The sequence below is a fragment of the Fusarium oxysporum genome, chromosome 10 (genome assembly GCF_000149955.1).
Source record: "Fusarium oxysporum f. sp. lycopersici 4287 chromosome 10, whole genome shotgun sequence".
Classification (NCBI taxonomy): domain Eukaryota; kingdom Fungi; phylum Ascomycota; class Sordariomycetes; order Hypocreales; family Nectriaceae; genus Fusarium; species Fusarium oxysporum.
Genome location: NC_030995.1, coordinates 1,015,142 through 1,033,668, shown reverse-complemented (window position 1 = coordinate 1,033,668; position 18,527 = coordinate 1,015,142). Strand labels below are relative to the sequence as shown.

General features: G+C 49.1%; 6 protein-coding genes and 1 non-coding gene across 7 annotated transcripts in view; 5 read left to right on the top strand and 2 right to left on the bottom strand.

Annotated features, from left to right (window-relative positions):
• FOXG_21297 (uncharacterized protein) overlaps nt 1-320 on the top strand; it is a gene marked incomplete at both ends in the record, with an annotated part of 2,261 nt that extends 1,941 nt beyond the window's left edge. Inside the window, one exon of the mRNA XM_018401619.1 lies at nt 2-320. Coding sequence (XP_018253368.1) covers nt 2-320 — 319 coding nt within the window. The remainder of the gene's footprint in view (nt 1) is intronic.
• Nucleotides 321-1,115: 795 nt separating this feature from the next.
• Nucleotides 1,116-8,102, top strand: FOXG_13922 (uncharacterized protein). Its single transcript, XM_018393982.1, has one exon. The coding sequence runs from the start codon at nt 1,285-1,287 to the stop codon at nt 7,957-7,959; it is 6,675 nt and encodes a 2,224-aa protein (XP_018253367.1). The 5' UTR covers nt 1,116-1,284; the 3' UTR covers nt 7,960-8,102.
• Nucleotides 8,103-8,302: 200 nt separating this feature from the next.
• Nucleotides 8,303-10,029, top strand: FOXG_13921 (uncharacterized protein). Its single transcript, XM_018393981.1, has 3 exons — nt 8,303-8,479; nt 8,538-8,933; nt 8,985-10,029. The coding sequence occupies exons 1-3, from the start codon at nt 8,360-8,362 to the stop codon at nt 9,900-9,902; spliced, it is 1,434 nt and encodes a 477-aa protein (XP_018253366.1). The 5' UTR covers nt 8,303-8,359; the 3' UTR covers nt 9,903-10,029.
• Nucleotides 9,410-12,468, bottom strand: FOXG_13920 (uncharacterized protein). The gene is made up of 2 exons (XM_018393980.1): nt 11,694-12,468; nt 9,410-11,615 (listed from the first exon to the last, which is right to left on the bottom strand). Exons 1-2 carry the CDS (start codon nt 11,976-11,978, stop codon nt 10,329-10,331), a joined length of 1,572 nt encoding a protein of 523 aa, XP_018253364.1. The 5' UTR covers nt 11,979-12,468; the 3' UTR covers nt 9,410-10,328.
• Nucleotides 12,173-12,331, top strand: FOXG_21296 (uncharacterized protein; the record flags this gene model as incomplete). Its single annotated transcript, XM_018401618.1, has 1 exon — nt 12,173-12,331. One exon carries the CDS (start codon nt 12,173-12,175, stop codon nt 12,329-12,331), a length of 159 nt encoding a protein of 52 aa, XP_018253365.1.
• A 182-nt stretch (nt 12,469-12,650) lies between the features above and the next one.
• Nucleotides 12,651-15,179, top strand: FOXG_13919 (uncharacterized protein). The gene is made up of 2 exons (XM_018393979.1): nt 12,651-13,063; nt 13,118-15,179. Exons 1-2 carry the CDS (start codon nt 12,989-12,991, stop codon nt 14,852-14,854), a joined length of 1,812 nt encoding a protein of 603 aa, XP_018253363.1. The 5' UTR covers nt 12,651-12,988; the 3' UTR covers nt 14,855-15,179.
• Nucleotides 15,180-16,204: 1,025 nt separating this feature from the next.
• On the bottom strand, nt 16,205-16,320 carry FOXG_21295. The gene has a single exon (XR_001936423.1). It is a non-coding gene; the product is annotated as a 5S ribosomal RNA (ribosomal RNA).
• Between the last annotated feature and the right edge of the window lie 2,207 nt (nt 16,321-18,527).

The following is an 18,527-nucleotide window of genomic DNA, read 5'->3' as shown; positions in this document are numbered from 1 at the left end:
AGATTTGTTGGAAGCATGGGACATATTGGAGGCAGCCAAAGAACTCTCTCAGACCCACGGCTCGCATACAAGATCTATTGGCACAGGTGATGAAGAAGCATAAAGTGACACTGCCAGTGGGCAAGGAGAGGCAGAGACCGGTGAGATGTGAAAATCTTCCACCTACACCAAGCTCGTCAACTGCCATGTTGTCAAATGGTACGACACCAAATGATGCCATAGCATCTGTCCAAGAGTTGAGCGACATGGGATTGAATATGGATTTGGAGGGAATGGATTGGGAGAATTTGCTTTGGGGTTTAGAGGCTCCTTTATTCTGAGATTCCGCTCAACAGCAATCGACGGGATGGCTGGTAAATTATATCACCTGATTAACAGTGTTGACTTTGTGCCTTTATCTTTCAAAAAGATAGAATTCAATGATCGTTGGGTGGTCTAAAGGGTGGCCAAATTGAATAGAAGTACAAACTCAAACAATAATACGCAAAGAGACCTTCACTTCTTTAACTCCTCAGGATATCCTACAGTAATATTTGATTTAAAATTATATGGGGTCTTGTGCGGCACTTAATAACGTATCTGTGGACTGCAGTTATTTTGCTGCAGGTATAGACTCCTTTACAGATTCTGTCTTTTGCCCAGTACTGCGAATCTCGTTAGTGTCCGGTCCCATTCTCATTTGGAATTATGTACCTCAGTGGCGGGTCAACCTTCTTTTGCGCATCATTTGCAAATATTGGCTGAAAAGTGTAGAATCCTGTATTTTACTGAGCATGACGACCTTGATAGAATAGGCACTTCCAGCGAAACTAACCTCCAACCACACCGCAAAAGACAGTCAAAGCCAATGGCAATGCTCTCTCGAAAACATGCATTTTGAGTATATTATATCAGAAGGAAGCGATAGTCTTGAAGTATTTCGACTAACCTCTAGTTCTGAGCAAGTCTCAAACGTAGTTAAGTTAAGGGTAGGTAGCCACATCAGACTCGAACTCGAAATAATTGGGACCAGATTTATAGTGGATCGCACACGCTGAAGCTTCCGGAACGTGCTCCACTAAAACTTCCTCAAGGGACCTCGCGTGTCTGTAAGCACTTGCACGACGCGTCTCCCGGTTTCCTCGACCGCGTTCCCCGCCCCGCCCCGGCCATGAAATCAATTAAAGAGTTACGTACCTGCTGAACCGTGAACACCACCCTCGGTATTGATATTTCCAACTTCATCTCTTTACTGATTCAAGTCGTTTTGAACGAAAAACTCACAACTCCGACACGACGTCATGTATGCGACAAAATAATGTCATTTGGACAATGAGCAACTGGAAGGAACTGGGAGAAGTCCCTGATTCTGAGGAAGAAGATGGATTCGAGAGCCAAGAATTACCATCATTGCCTACGATCAGGCAGACGAATAAGACCATTAGCGAACGATCCGAGAATCGAGAAGTTGATACGGCCAACCACGAGGAGAAGGATAAAGATCGCGACATCTGGGATGTCCCCAACTCCTCACAGGAGCTTACCCACCATGCTCTTTCAACCAAGACACCTGCTCGAATACCGGAAGTAACGTCAGAGCAGCCCGAAAGAAACGAATTTCCCTCTGATATTTATGATATTCCATCATCATCTCCTCTGTCATCCATACACTCGGATGTTGGCCTACTTGACATCGACAACCTTGACCTTGAACGACCGAATGTGACGACCGAAGCTACGCTGTCGAATGAAGCCCAGGAAAACGATACGGCCAGTAATGAAACATCAAACATAGCGATTGAACGGTCGTCACCGCCCCCAGCTCCGGAGTTCGAGGACAGCCGGAATACTGCGCATACATCCTCGTCACTAGTCCTTGGAGATGACCATGCGACATTCATGCCTAGTCAAATTCTGGGCACTACTGCTGAGAATCAGGCTGCCCAACAAGCTACTATTCGTTACGAACGGTCATTTCGCCCCAGAAAGCCTATCCAAGAGCGCCCTTATGCCATTGAATTGTCCCGCTACTCCAACACGCTCAAGAGCCATGGCGTCCGGCCAATCAGACTTGCAATGGAAGGAGAAAAACGACGTCGACGACAGGCTGAGCAAGATTCTTCGCAGGATAAGGACTTTGAAGATGATAGCCAAGGCTCAAACATACCGGACATATCTGATGAAAGCCAATTGAAGGGTGCGGAGGACTTTTTGGACGGCTTGGATACACTCGATCTTCCCTCACCTTCACCACCGAAGACGTCGCCAATGAACGATCGTGCTGGGCCCAGCAGTCAGGCAAGCTCGACAGGCGATACAGAAAACACGAGCATGGCCGGTGATGATCTTCCAGCTTTGCAAGACTTGCTGAGACAACCGACTATCACGACTTCGAGACAGTCTGGCAAACGGAAATCGTCACCGTCTCGGTCTTCCACAAGGAAGCGCAAAAGATACGATATTGTTGATAGCGATCCTCTTGAACCTGCATCTGTTTTCAGACTTGCGCCCGGCACAACAGACTCACCTGCCGCAGCACGTAGTTCAAGGCGACACGCCGATGACGAGAAACCTCAACATGAACCTTCGGAATCTCCATTAGTGTCAGCCAAACAAACCGAGCCATTTATGAGGTTGACACAGCGACCCGCCATCTTCAATGTGAGTGACTCCGAGGATGAATTCGCTGGCTCTACCACCACCCAGCAGCTAGACCACGAAGATGCCGCATCTCAATCTGAATCCGAGTCAGGCTCTGAGAGTGGCTCCGAGATTGTCAACACGGTTGGCCGTCGCATCAGAGGAGTCCTTCCTGCATCTTGGCTGCGGCTAGATCAGCAAGCTGGTAATAAGAAGGCCCTGAAAGACATTCATAAGCGAGCTGTTGCTTTTTCGCCCGAACGGGAAATAAGACGTGGTGTTGCACAGAGGCGTGTCGCCTCGTCAAATTCTGTCACAAACTTTGAGATGTTCTTTGAAGACTCGGATGATGATTCGCCAACACCTGCATCAGCCCTGCGACAGGAAACAACTGACGATGTATTCCACAACCAAACTCGCTTAACCATTGAAGACGGGCCTATAACCATTTCAGAAATTCTGTCTGATGATGAGGGATCTGTGGTCGAGGACAACGCTATTGATCCTATGTTTACTGGACGGAAACGACAATTGAAGCTTGCCGACTCTTTTCGTGGCCCAGCAAAACGACACAAAACTTCCGATGCTCAACGGAAACAAGTAGCACCCAAGGGACCCCATCAGCCCAGAATTACTAGCATGCTTGCTGGGACTCGGGGCACTTCTGTGCCTGCACCTGAGCTTGTCAAGAAAAAGTACCGTCATCCTACATTGAAACGCAAGTCCAATGGAAAGAAACGATCTACGAAGAACAGGTCATATGCACCGCCTCGACTAAGTATTCTGGACGTGGTTGAAGCAGACGCACCAAGGTTCCTCAAGATTGCTGCGAGGTCTGCTACCCGGCGTCGAGACATGGGTAGGAGTAGTCCTGGTAGAAAGTTGATCAAACTTGCTACTAGAGAGGACCATATTGACGCGACATCTGTCTTGAATAACTGGAGGGTCGGTTCGATCCCCCAACGCCAGTCGGTCACTGCTGCTCGAAAAGCCAAGAAAGCGAAACCCAAGCCGAACCCTAAGCACAGGGAGACTAAGCAACCTCTGCGCGAAACATCTGGGAATGGCTCTTCTATTCCACGACGGATGCCGTTGGCATCAGGAGCATCTCGACGCCTGGTCAAACAAGTGAGCCAGGCAGGGTCAGTCAAGTACCAGCCGGACAGTACTCATGCAGAAACTCGAATGAGCCAGAACGCCCTTACCAGCACACCTTTCTCCCGTTCTGGCTCAGGAGTCGTGCGTCCGGCTCAACTGGAAATGGACGAAACAGACCAGACTAGTCGCTTCTCTTTCAACGCAACCAAGAAACGTCTGGATCGTCTGTACCGGAAGCAACGTGGTGATCTTTCAGCTTCAAGCATCATGACCTTCGACCATGAACCCGATACGTTTTACTCAGCGAGTCCACCTCCCGAACAAGATCCAGTACCTCTCCGAATCGTTGAGGAACCATCCCAAAACCCGAACAAATCGCGGTTTCGGAAGAAGACCAAACCTCAACGCATTGATGTCGAAGCACCGCAGTTTAGTCGTGCGAATGATCCTATCCCCGTCGAGCTTGCCTCAATCTCAGAGCCGGCTCAGTCTACAGTGGCGAATGAGGAGAAACTTCAAGGTTTGGGGCCGTATGGTACACAGTACACCCATCATTTTGAGACTTTCCCTCTGGATGCCCAGGTCTACTTCCACGAGTCAACTCTTATTGGAAGTGGTGTGTTTGAATCTGTATCAAGTGCCCCGAGCTGCCAACATCTACTGGAAACTCGACCACGGGTATCGTTTAACTTTGGAGAGCAAATCCTCAGATGGGGCCATTGGGACTCGCAAGTGTCCTCTGAGCTGGGTATGCTTCTCGATTCCATCGCAGACCAGCTCGAATACACATCAGTTAACAAAGAAGCCCGAGACCCCAAATTTGTAAAGAGTGCTGCAGGGTTTATCATGAAGTTCATACTGAATTCTTTGAGCCTCACGGACCATACACAGGCAAAGTCTTTCGTTGGGAGGGCACTTGAGGTGTTCCAAGGATTCAATGGCCGCATACAAGCGGTACTGGGACGTGACGATAACACCGCACAACCCCAGTATCTATCTATTGCAAGCGTCTATGATTATTTGCTTCTTGCCGCGCTCTTTGTTCTGAGACTTTGCCAGAGCGAACCCTCTTTGACGAGTGATCAATTTCAAATGGAGGATCTGGTGAGGAGCTTGGCCAGAACTGCAATTATTTCACTCTCCATGGCTGGAATGGACAACATCACAAAAACCTACAGTGACCTGAAGAACTCACGGTCACGAGAGCGAGGATTGAGAGATGATGTGCCTGCCATTCACTCCTGGCTTATTACCATGAAGACTCTGGAACATGCCCATATTCCTCGGGGCTCATTCTGGGACATTCTGTACGCCGTCATAGCCACGCCTGAGGTTTCAGAAAGCCTTGATGCGACTGAGCATGAGCGCTTGTGGAAAACCATGTTTCTTCTTCTCCCACTCACTGAGTTTAACGACAAAGGTATCGTTGCTGCAGGTCGAAGGCATAATGCAGTTGTCGATGGCTGGGCATTACCACAAAAACTGCTCAAGAAGATTTTCCAGGTTTACAAAAATAACCCACGGCAGTCACCAAGCTTCAACAACTACTGTCGGGCACTCGTTGGCCGTTGCCACTATCTTGTTCAGCAATGGGGCTGGCGCAAATGTGTAGCCGTGATTGGTGTCATCTTTGACTTCTTTGGTTCGCAGGACCTCGCTCATCTGCGCAATGAAGAGGTGTACGCTTCGCCCAAGTTTCTGGATGAGCTCGCAGGAAGCCCCTCACTGTCTGTTGATAAGGCCGACAAGTGCTTCCACATCTTCCTCAAGCTCGTTGCGTTGAGTATCAAGAAGTTAGGCGCCGTTGGCTCGTTGAAAGACATCCGGAACCTGATAGCCCGGACAATGCCGAACCACAATCGGCAACTCCTAAAGGAGCAGACGATCCAGGAGCGTGATTTGGCTGCGTTACGAAACCACCATGATCTGCTCTGCACCCTTTTCTGGGCTTCGCCGGCAGAACTTCGCCCAGGCGCCCATTTGATCGAGCGGCTCGTCGCCCCAGCAAGCTCCCACAAAGAGGCGTGCTTAATCAACGTCAGAGCCTGGAACCAGTTGGCCAAGTTTATCATCGCGTCCGGAGAAGCTACGACAGCATTCAGACCGTTCACACAGTGGCGGAACAGCCTTTTCCAATCCATGATGCAACAGTTCGATTCCGTACAGTCTGATATGCAACAGCAAGTCTTGGCCATGTCTAAAGATGTCAGTAACACAATCGACCCAGACTTGATCAATGCCGTGGTGGCCATGAACAAAAAGGCTACAATGGACGTATTGTATGTTTCGGTGACAGCATCATTAGATGTTATGAGGCATGCACCTAACTTGGAGGCCGCCACATTTGCCCTGAATACACTGCAACTACAGCAAGTTTTCCGGCGATCCAGTGCATATCCCATGGAGCTTGACTGGTCGATTCTCCGTTCTTCCCTATCCACCTTGGAGGTTTTCTTCTCCCATGTTGATGAGTTCAAGGACGACGAAGACAGTCAACAGAGCGAGAGCCAAATCTTGAACTCAGCCCAAGCGGATGATGCTATCTTGGTAATTGATCACGACCTGTCCAAAGCCTACTTCTCAATGGCGAGATGCATTCTCTCTTCACAGGGAGAACTAGGCGAATCCCCTTCTGAAGCTGTGCAGAGATCCCAATGCACTGAGCAGGTCATAATCTTAACAGCCCGGCTTGTAGTAAGGTTCATTACTGGTGGACTGTTGCGACTTGGCGATATGTTTAAACCGGGGAAATATAGCCTGTTCGAGGAGGTTCCAGCCAAACTCAACCTCGACCAACGACGACATCTTGTCTTGTTCTTGACCACGCTCCTCAAGCACAACTTTGATGATTTTAGCGAGGCAGACTTTTCTCTTTCAGAGGTCTGGGCTCTGTCAATTGTCAAACCAAGGCCATACCTATCGTACGAAAACCAGTTTGCGGAGCAGTTGCTACGAAAGCAGAAAGAATTCGTCCCAGACGCAGTCGTTGGACTTGTTATTAACCCGGACTACAACACGAACCGAGACCTCTTCGAATTCCTTATAACATGGATGCGCAAGTCCTTGCGAGATGCTGGACCAGCGCTGAAAAAGGTCATCATGTCAGAACACTCCAAGACACTCAAGTTGGTGATGCAGCAGATCATAGGAGATTTGCGGACGATGTCTCACGATGCCTCTGAACATTCTGGCTATGTGGTCTTTGTTCGGGATATCATTGCGCTTATTAGAGCTCACGGCTCTGATATTTGCACAGTCGACAAGTATTTCTATCAGATCAGTAAGGAGTATTCGCCGTCTATCCAGGACCCGCAACTGCAAGTGGCTGGCATGATGTCTTATGGGCTTCGGCTGAGCGAAGGGGACACCAAGGTCATCCACCAGGTCTTCTTCTTCCTTTCTAACAACTTCAAGATTGCACTCAAAGACAACAAGCTTCAAGACGAAGTTGAGCTTTTGTGCCGGGGAATGGAGAACCCGGGCATTCTATCTTTCATCCTGAACAAGATGCTGCCAGCGATTGTCAAGACTGCGACAGTCGAAAGCTCGATATTCCCCATGGTTGAAGTTTACGCAGGAGCACTGCGAGTTCTTTTGACCCGCGATGTAATTCCTCGGGAGTTGGCGGAAAGCGAACTGCCGCATATAGTTGTTCTTTTACGTGCCATTGCCAACTTCTTTGATCAACTCAGTAAAAAAGACGGACACCTCCGGGCCGAGGAAGTCCATCTGGTGACACAGCTGTTGTCATTGTCAAACAGCCTATGGTGTCCTCTATATGGTCTGTCACTTTCTGGAATATCTTGCGGTTCTTGGACAGATACCGTGCAAGTTCTCAAGCATGTGAGGAACGGGTTGTCGAGGGCCGAAAACTATATCTCTGACATGGTCGATCTTGAAGACTATTCTGTCAGAGCAGAAACCCTCCTATCCGGCTTTCGGCAACAGGGCATGGCACCTCCACAGATTGGTGATGGTGTCAGAAGCTTCACCGATAATCTCATCAACGACGTTCAAAAAGTCTGGGTCAATACTGGAACAAGGATCACCATTCAAGCGCCTGGCAGAGGTCCAGGGTTTACACAGGCGCAGTCTAACCAAGGAACACCTGTACCAATATGGAATGCAGAAGTCTTGGTGACTGTCTTGTACGGGGAGTTGAGGACATGGAATCATTGGTGGAACAAAGTGTTTGGCAAGGAGCCAGAACAAGTAGATGTGATTGAACCTGTCTTGTTTTAATCAGCATAGCAACGGCGTTAGGTTTACAAATGTTTGCCGATTGTGGATTGCATAGGGGATATTGCATGTGGTTTTGTTTCTCGGAATGAATAGAGTCTATGAAATGATATATATATATATATATATATACCCGTCGACTTGAACTTATGGAATATGTTTTGCCGTGGCTATTTATTTCATAATAAAGTAAAAAAGTTCTTACTAGGTATTAAGGCAAGGTAAGTAGGTAGGTATGCCTATAAGTGAAGTGCAGGATGGTCGGCCGGTTATTTCTCGAGTGACGTATCTTGGACCGTGCAACGCGCCAAACGCGTCTCCCCGATAAGCTCATTTATGCGTATCTCGAACAATTTGTGAACTTCAACCAGCAATTGTACCCAAAGACGGTGGAATTGCCCAAATGCAAGGAACCACGATGACCTCACTGTTTGGTCTTCCAGATGAGGTCATATTAACTCCCTTGTTCGAATCATTTCCTTGTCGAGAGCATCAAATCCGCTCCCTAGCAACGCTGCTGCATGTATGTGATGTTTATCAACCATCTTTCTACATCAACATAACATACTGACAATATATAGCCCAATGCAGCTCCTTGTCGAAACCTCGTCATCCACGGCGCAACGGCTACAGGCAAATCCGCCATCACCTATCGACTTGTCTCCGATCTCGTCACCAGTATTAATAGCGATGAATCCTCAGGGGGTCTGCAAGCTGCTATCGTCAACTCTGTACAATGCATCACAGGACGACACCTCTTCGAACGCATAGTCGGTCAGGTTGCTGAGGCGCTGCAGTGGGAGGAGGTGCCTCGGCGATGCGAAACGCTGGCGCAATTGACGGTTGAGATGGTCAAGATGATTCAGTATCCAAAGAGGGATGCGAGGTGGCGTTTTATCTTGGTGCTGGATGCTATTGATCGACAAAGAGATGCCCCGGCCACATTGTTACCAGCTCTGGCGAGGTTATCAGAAATTGTGAGCACCCAACATCCTTGATACACATGTACAAAGCTAACAAATGTCCAGATTCCATGCCTCACCTGCGTCTTCGTAGTCACATCTCCGCCCGCTGGCTTCCTACGGTCACCTTCGTCAGCGCATCTCCTTTTTCCTCCCTACGAAAAGAAGGAATTCGTTCGCGTCCTCTCGCTCACGCCACCGAAATCGATTGCTACATGTACGCAGCAGGAAACCACCGATCTCTGGACTCGATTCTGCGCTGCCGTTTACGACTCCCTCACAAAATCAGCGTCTCGCACACTGCCATCGTTTAAGCACAGCTGCCACGCGCTTTGGCCGCGCTTCACAGCGCCCATTCTAGCGGGAACACATCTGCCGAAAGAGTTCTCGAAGCTGTTAATCGCAGGAAGAGTGCATTTCCAAGATGAGTCTTTGCTCAACCCAAGTATTGTCTCTATTCGGCCAAAGAACAAGCCCATTGAAACCATCGCGACGAAACCTACAGTCTCAGCAACCGATCTCACAAACCTTCTCCCTACGACAGCTCGTCTCCTGCTGCTATCAGCTTATCTCGCCTCCCACAATGCAACCCGCCATGATCTCACACTCTTCTCGACATATCATCATGGCCGCAAGCGCCGCCGAGGAGGTATTGTTGCTCGGGGAGCTACACGGACGAAGCATCGCAAGATCGCCCGCAAACTCCTTGGCGCACACGCCTTTGTCCTTGAGCGAATGATGGCTATCTTTGCCGCTGTACGAAATGAATGGGCAGATGGCACCGCCGTAGGCGCTGCCGGCCTCGATGCAGATGTAGCCATGGCTGTATCGACACTTGCGAGCTTAAGACTGTTGACACGAGTAGGAGGCGCAGGAGATGTTATGGATCGAGGAGGCAAGTGGAGGATTAATGTTGCATGGGAGGTGATACGAGGAATAGGGAGAAGTATAGGCGTCGAAGTTGAAGAATGGCTGATAGATTGATACCCGACGCATATAGTAGACCAGTAGGGCATCTCGATTAAAGCATATATCAAGCAAGATTTAAAACCAGATCGTTAATACGTCACGCTCGAGCTGTGATTGCAGGCTCATCTATCCAAAGTAGTCCAGCATTATCATTCCATATCCACCTAATGATACATTGCATCCGGCGCTCCCTTGACAAAAGGAGGGCCTCACAAGTGTCGTTGTGTCTTGTCTCTCAAAACAAAAAACGCCATCCCATGATATGTCATACAGGAACCCAAAGCCCTTCATCTAGATATCGGGACATAAAGTAACAACAACACCTTACACGAGAAACTCTAGCTCTCATATCTTTTTGATTGTTTGAATTCGAAACACCAAATCTGTTCACCAAAGAAATACGCAATCTAACACATACTCATGAGAAATATCATGCAACGCTCATGCAACGCCAGCAACCCGATCGCCTGGCTGCCATGTGTCTTCCTGTTTAGTTCCTGGAGGGAGCCAGCCTCCGTTACCAGTGCCAGGAGTACGGCTGCGAGGAACACCATCGTCTGACTTTTTTGGATCTTCTGCCGCAGACGGCCGACCAAAGTAGCCTTCATGGTAGGGATAAGAACGGGCGTTGAGCTCAGTACTTTGAGGGGATTCCATGATAGGTGTTGGGCGCAGTCCATTATTTGTGATGGGGAGAATCGATGATCGCTTAATCTGCATCGACTGAGCCTTTTGATCGGCCTTGTTGCCAGACTTTGTTCGGTCATACAAGTAGAGACCCAGAAAGGTGAGAGCAATGCCCACACCTTGTAGGGGTGTTGTGGGACTCCTGAACCATACCAGAGCCAAGACAATGACGAACACACGCTTGATGAGACTTGCTACTGAATAGGTAACAGGGGAGACCATGGAGAGTAGGATGAAGGCGAGAATGTTCTGGCCAAAATGGAAGACACCGTTAAAGACAAACTCAAGCGTGAGTCTTCCATGGTCCATCGAGTTGGGTTGCTCATTCAAGTCTATCGAGCCCTCGTGGTAGAAGTTCATGAGAAGAGTGAATCCTTCAGACCAAAGCCAGATGGGCAATGTGAGAAGAAAAGCCATGCCAGAAGAGTAGCAAAGTAAGTTGAGCTTATCCAACTTCTTAGGTAGTGAATGGGGCGACTCAGCCTCAGCTTTAGCAGCCTCGTTGAAGAGCTTCTTAGAGAAGATGTTTTGGGTAACGAAGATGACGGTAGCCAAAAGAGCATGGATAACACCAATAAGCTCTCCACCATAGGTCGTTTTGCCCGAGCAGGCCAACATGACGCCGAATGTGAGAGGGATCAGAGACAGGTACGTCGTCTTGGGGTACCGAATGTCGTACACGATTCTATAAGCGAGAACGGTAAAGAGGGGTGAAAGACCCTTGATGGTATGGACAAGTGACACAGGGATCTTTGAGGTAGCTGTCGAACTAAGAAGGTGGCCACCGATCTGGAATGCGGCTAAAGGCAGAGTCGTTCTGATAACGTCGCGAGTTGGCTTTCGAATCGGGTGCTTGAGAGCTGTAATTTTGGTTCGCAAGACTGGGAAGATGGTCGCAAGCCATGCCATGAAGATACATAACGAGGAGACGAAAGCGAATTGGACCAGCGTCAAAGTAGCGGGCTTGTCAAAGGCTATCAAGATGGACTTGGAGGAGGTGTTTGTAAGGGCAGACGAAGTGTACCACAACAGGCACAGAATCTGTGTACCGCAGCATCAGGTCAGCACTTTGAACTGGTAACTCTACATTTGGCTTGGGGCTCGGGAAGAAGGGCGTACAATAAGCTTCGGAGAGACGGGGGCACGTAGGGCATCGGCGATCTCGTGGGCGTTCTGGCTAACACTGCCATTGCGACCTCTTATTGTACGAATAGCATCCGTGAGGCTCTTTTGTCGATTGTGCCCTCGAGGAGCCGTTGACCAGCCATTATCTGATTTCGAGGCGGGTCGCCATCGATCTGAGGGACGAGGAGGTGCGCCATTTGCCCACCCGGGAGGATTCAAAGGGCTCTCTGACGGTGACTCGCCCAGGGGCGTATCGATAAAGTCGGGGAACTTTTCCATCACAGGAGAGTGATAAGAAGGGAGAGAAGATTAAATTGCGGCGCAAAGGCCAGATATTAAGGTTGCGTGTTCGGTTTGAATTGATTTGAATCGGTTTTATAACGAGTGACAGATGACGAAGGCAAGATTCGAGTAAATCGTTATAATCGTCGACGAAAACGTATGCTCATCGCTTATCGAAGGGTCGACTCGTAATGGCTATCTCCCAAGTACCTGAGGCTGTAGGCCAAGGCGCGAGCTGCAAGTCGAATGACGAAGCCAAGCCTGAGAACGAAAGCGGAAGAGAACAAACGACAGCGGTCGAAGAAGGCGACGTTGCTGGCTCTATGCAAACACAGAGCAGAAGCTGGTGAAGCTGAAGAGAAAAAAAGAATGCCAAGTTACAACCAAGTACTGTAGCTTCTGTTGGATGGATGGTGTTAACGTCGAAGTGGGAATGGTGCAAGTGGGATAAGCAAGGTACAGCCTATAATTAAACCAAGGGGCTCCAATAGAAGGACGAATCGATGCCAGATAGATTGCACACGGGGGGTTACAGGGGCCCTTCCCTTGGGATCTTCTGTAATAAGCCTGTAACTAACATTACGTGGCTTGCTAGCCTCTATCCGCGGTTAGTCCGGCAGCCGCCGCTGATAAGCTGATAACGCACCTTTAGCCGCCCTGAGCCGCCATTCGTTTTACGTGAGCTAACTAAGCTAAGCAGCTAATCTGAGGTTGACTGGAGACAGACTTTTGAAGGCGTCGCGCAAAAGTCGTCTCCACCTGCACCAGCTAAACCAATCTCTTTGTTAGCGCATCCAACTGTGCTTTTGCTTCAACCTCACTTTCCTTCAACTCTTGTGTGTATTGTCTCTGTAACTTCAGGGCATGAATAGGGACCCTAAGCAGGCCATTCTCGCGCTCGCCTTGTCCTACGCCACCTTCCAGCTCACGACGCAAGTCTTTAATCCAACCACAAGCAAAAGACAATCCCTGGTCGCGACGCCAACGTCGCCAGCCTCTGATTCACTATGGCGGCCCCAAAGATGACCAAGAACCAGATGCGTAGGGCCAAGAAGAAGGAGCAGAAGAAGGCTCAAGCAGAGGTATGTCCTGGTCTCCTCGCCCTCGTTGCGACATCACCCACTGACGCGCTGCAGGCTACCCCTACAAAGACCAAGGAAACCGCCGAGACTACCAACCGTGAAGAAAACGATGCCGCCGAGTCTACGACGACAGATCTCGAAGTGAAGAAGGGGTCGACAACCGAAGATGCCGCCACCACAGATGGTCATGCGATCGAAGTTGACATGGATGAGGAGGATCCCGCATATGCCATGTACAAGGACATTTTTAACAAATTCGGCGCGTCGATGGAAGAGGACGAGATCGCCAAGGAAGCCAACGCTGGCAATCAAGGGACAGTGTTCTACGCGGATGACGACGAGATTCCAGACGAAGACGAAGAGAACAACGGACAGCCCAAGTTATCCAAAAAGAAGAAGAAGCAGCTCAACACGATCTCTATCGCAGAGCTCAAGGCGTTGGTCAAGGTTCCTGAGGTGGTAGAGTGGCAGGACGTATCCTCGTCGGACCCTCGACTGCTTGTCCAGATCAAAGCTCAACGAAACGTCGTGCCAGTACCAACCCATTGGTCCTTAAAGCGAGAGTATCTGTCTTCAAAGCGAGGTATCGAGAAGCCACCTTTCCGACTACCCCAGTTCATCGCAGAAACCGGCATTACCGAGATGCGCGATGCCGTCCTCGATAAACAGGCAGAACAGTCGTTGAAGCAGAAACAGAGGGAACGTGTTGCTCCAAAGATGGGCAAGCTTGATATCGATTACCAAAAACTTTACGATGCTTTCTTCCGTTTCCAGACCAAGCCCGAATTGACGCGATTTGGTGAGGTTTACTATGAAGGCAAGGAGTCTGAGGTCGATTACCAACATTTCCGACCGGGAGACCTCACCGAGGGTACTAAGGAAGCCCTGGGAATGCCTCCTGGCGCACCACCACCATGGCTCATCAACCAACAACGGTTTGGGCCTCCTCCATCCTATCCTACTCTGAAGATTCCTGGACTGAATGCGCCACCACCCGCTGGAGGCTCATGGGGCTTCCATCCTGGCGGTTGGGGCAAACCCCCAGTTGATGAGTTCAACAGGCCTTTGTTTGGTGGTGATGTCTTCGGTCTTGCGGCACAGGGTGGACAAGGAGGGGCACAAATGCACACGGGAGCCGGTGAGCCTGTGGAGAAGAACCTGTGGGGTGAGCTGCAGCCACGAGAAGAGGAATCAGAGGAGGAGGAGGAAGAGTCAGATGAAGACGAAGAGGAGGAAGATGATGATATTCCTGGTGGAACAGAGACACCCAGTGGCCTCGAGACTCCCGGTGGTTATGCCAGCACAGTGCAGGCCGACTACGGGCAAGGTGTCGAGACGTCTATTGCTGGTGAGATGGACTTGCGAAAGGAGCGCCGTGGCTACGACACAGAAGAGTCCAGTGCTCCTCGATCCGCCTACACCATCCTGCCAGAGCGCCAAGTTCGCGCCGAGGGGTTCTTCGGCAGTGACAGGGTATATGACCTCAAGCAAGCACAAGCAGCTCAACGAGCAGGCGTGCCTGTTCTCGGCGCCGATGACGATTCACGCAAGCGCAAGAAGCCTGGCGACATCGACGTTGCTCTTGATGTCGACTCGTTGCACAACCACGATGGTATCAGCAAAGACGACCTGCGGCGCAAGTTCGAGGAGGGTAGGAAGGAAGAGGGCATCGGAGCCAAGTGGGCATATGACGATGACCTGAGTGAGATGATCGCCCAGGAGAGCAGAAAGAGACAGAAGACTGAGGCAGAGCTCAAGGAGAAGCGGAGGGAAGGCAAGGGCAGATACTAATATTGACAGACGAGAACTGTCAGACTGTACCATCGATGGGAACTGGGGTTGGTGACCAGGCGTTTTAATATCTTGTTTATAACGGGGACAGAGCAGCTCAACGGCTAAAATAGGACGAATACCATGCTTCTTGAGGTTTGGAAAATGCACCAAGGACATGGTTGTAGAGCGAATATCAAACGAGTGACCACAATGAGACTTTCTCGGTTAGGGATGCATTGAGCTTTTAGTTGCTGGCTTTGCTACAGGCAAAACTGAATAACTCCGACAAGTCCTCCTTTCAGAATGTTTGATGTAAATGTCGAAATATCTGGACTGATATCACATCATGTTGATCTATGGCATCAAAGAGTTGCTTCGTTTGAGTCTATTCGACGTTGTGTCTGATGACAGTTTGAAACACCAACTTCACCCTCGTAGAAGTCCCTCTTGTCATCGATCGAGATGGTCTCAATCAGATCTTCAACTATGATGCGAGGCCAATGCCTGTGTTGTTAGTGGTCAACTTGTCATCTCATTCCTTTGTTGGATTCATGTTCTTGCGTACTTGATCACTCTGGAGAGCTTGGTGGCTGTATTGAAAGAGAAACAGAGAGTGACAAGTGGAACCAAGGCCTCACTTGTGACTAGAAGACGCAGGTACGTATGTATTGATTTGTGCTTGGCAGCCGGGGCGTTCAGGTGTGATGTACATGGGCATAACCCCAGCCTGCGGATGCTGGTTCTGGTGCTGGAGCCGTCACGCAAGGCTGGGGTTACAGAGAGAGCCAATATTACAGAGCCATTATTCACGACTGATGGAGATGAACACAAAATGCCCTGTAACGTTGAAGCTCAGGGGATATGAGGGTCGAGTTTGAGGCTGTTGCAGGTGGTAGCTCTGATAGGTTGTTTGTATGAGCTGTATTGGCAGTGATTAGTGAACCCAAGTTGACAGGCATGCATTTAATGACCAGGTTGCCCATTCCTATCAGGATAACGGCAACCAGTCTTGAGGTGGTCAGTGGCCCTGTATCACTATCTCATCGTCTCTCACCTAATGAGGAACTGTGCAACAGTCCATGTGGCTTGAGTGTGTGATTCAACCTCTAGTTAAAGCTACTATATAAGTCAGTCTTTCGTTTTAGGAAGAAACCAGGAAAGCCAACAGCTCTTGACCCCTTGCCCATTGCAAGCTTGCCATTGGTCACCAGTCAATGCGGTGCCAGCTCTGCATTCGTCAGAACAAACTAGCGCGGCCAATTGCTGAGGCCAGCCAACAGCCAAAAAGACGAACCATATCACGAATATACACGGTCACATCAAGGCAAAAACACAGATTCAGATGAGAAATTTGCACCAAAAAAAAGGAACATACAACAGCGGGGATTCGCTGGTCGTCACCGACCCAACTACTAATCCGCCGGTTAGTGGCTTGACTATGGGAGAGCGGACGGGATCCCGTATTTTCCACTACCTTTGGTCGTATGTGATTGATTGTGGTCATCATTTGGACTATATGCCCGGGTGCTAAAGCGAGTGAACGAGGCTTCAACAACTGGGATTCGACAGTTTCAGGAGAGTGAGTGAGAGTAATAAGTATCTCTGTTCACTTTTGTTTCTGGCACCAACGCTCTTGATTCTGGCTATGAATTCTGCCGCAGAAGAGCTCCATCACCTCGAATTGCATTGCGTTGCATCGATGGAGTATGATGGTCTGCAGCCCATGGATATCACGCTCAACACTCAACGCCTGGACCAACCTTGGGAAGTTTAAGAGCGAAAATGTGAAGCCTCTGTTATGAATCTAGCATGACTGAGCTGAGTAAGGTATCTTAGCTAAGAGCCCTCCCTCACAGAGGCGTCGCAATGTGGGATAGCATCCAACCAGATCGTGGGTGGAAATGGAAGAATCATGTCCGACATCGTGGGCCTCGCTGAGAGTTGTTTCAAAAACTCCCAGGAACCACCCAAAGGAAGACGCGACAAAAAAAAAAAAAAAACGCGGTGGCTTTGTCGAGACTGACTGTGCTGTTAAGCCTGTACTCGCCTCTGTATGACCTTGCCAGAGTTGGGTGAAGAGGAACGTAGCCTGATGGCACCCTCAATGGTAGACAAGTGTAATGGCCTCGATTGAGTGTGTGTCTAGTCGCGTATGCGTTGCGGGTATAGTCATGGTTGCTTCTTGGAGGAAACGCGGCGATTGGCTGATGCTGACCACATAAGGCTATTGATCATGTACTGCGCACTGCGGTATGTTTCTGATCTGGCCTCTCGTTGATTTACATCATAAAAAGGCACGTCGTGGACTTGAGTGTGCGGTTCTCACATTTCTTCGCTACAACACAATCTCATATGTAATGGATTGGTGTGCTGACCTGAGTGGGTGGGTTCTCATGATGGGCGCCTCTATTGCTTGGGTGTGGTCAACCAATGATTACAGGCAACTTCTGTGGTATATCCGGAAAATAATGGAATTAGCTCGCAGGATTTATTGAGGCCACCGTGCTCGATATACCATATAAGAATCTTTGGGTCGCTTATGCCATGTTGACCCGCTGGTCAACGGCCCCTAACACCCATGAGCTGGCGGCAGCGAGGTGACCATGATGAAGCCACCCACTTGGATTATAGTGTTAGTATCACTTTTAGCATCCGTCAGTGATCGTATTGGCACGGTATTAACAATAATTATGGCATTTTGTTAATGTCAAGGAGCTTCAACAACACTGCCCATCCAACTCATGATGGCCTCATCATTTCGCCATCAACCTTGGAAAGGTCGTATCACCTTCAACATTCCTTAAACCATACGCAAAAGATGTTTCCTTGCTCTCCAACTTGCGATAGTCAAACACACCAATGCTCTTTGCATATGCAATATGTTCTGGTCCCAATGTGTACATCTGTGAAAGAACTTGGCTCGAAATAACGGCAGAGAGCCTTCAAGTTATCCAAGAAGCCTTGTATCTTGGAAAGAACAATACAAGCGATATAAACAGGACTTCGATACTGAAAATGGCCATTTAGACACTGTCCATCTACATGTCACGCCCCCAAGCGCCTCGTCAAACAGCTCGTCATACATGCCGTAAAATAGACCACCAAGAGCGACCAGATGTTATCAGGGGCTTCTTCTTTTGTTTAATATGATTTGAACTTGCATTTGACATTTCCTCGAACCATATCCTTTGCCGTTCAAAAATCGACCCTGTTTCTACTGATCTCCACCACTTACCTCCTCTATCACATCTGGGCTGGTCGTTCAGATTTGTCGAGATCCTTCGCTGGGCATTCGCATTTGTGACCTCAATAGATCTCGAATTAATCTATCCCTTTAGAGGGGTCTGTTCAACTTGAAGCAAGTCAACTTCATTCAAAGGGCTAATGCGTAAAGAAGAGGTTTGATCCAAGAAAATCAAGAGCTTGAGTTTCTCTCCAGTCTTTAATCTTGCATAGCATTTCGGTTCCCTCAGAAACACCAAGATCCGAAAAACATGCCACTATGTCTAATTTCTATCAAATGCATTTCGATACCTCTTCTGTAGTCATCGGCCATATCTTGGAATTTATCAGCCACTTCTTCCAAACTCCTTGACTGATTGATGATGATGATGATACCGAATCATTCCCAAACTGGGTGAGTCACACATGTAAGCAGATTCAAATGTGAATCGATAACCTCACACCAAGG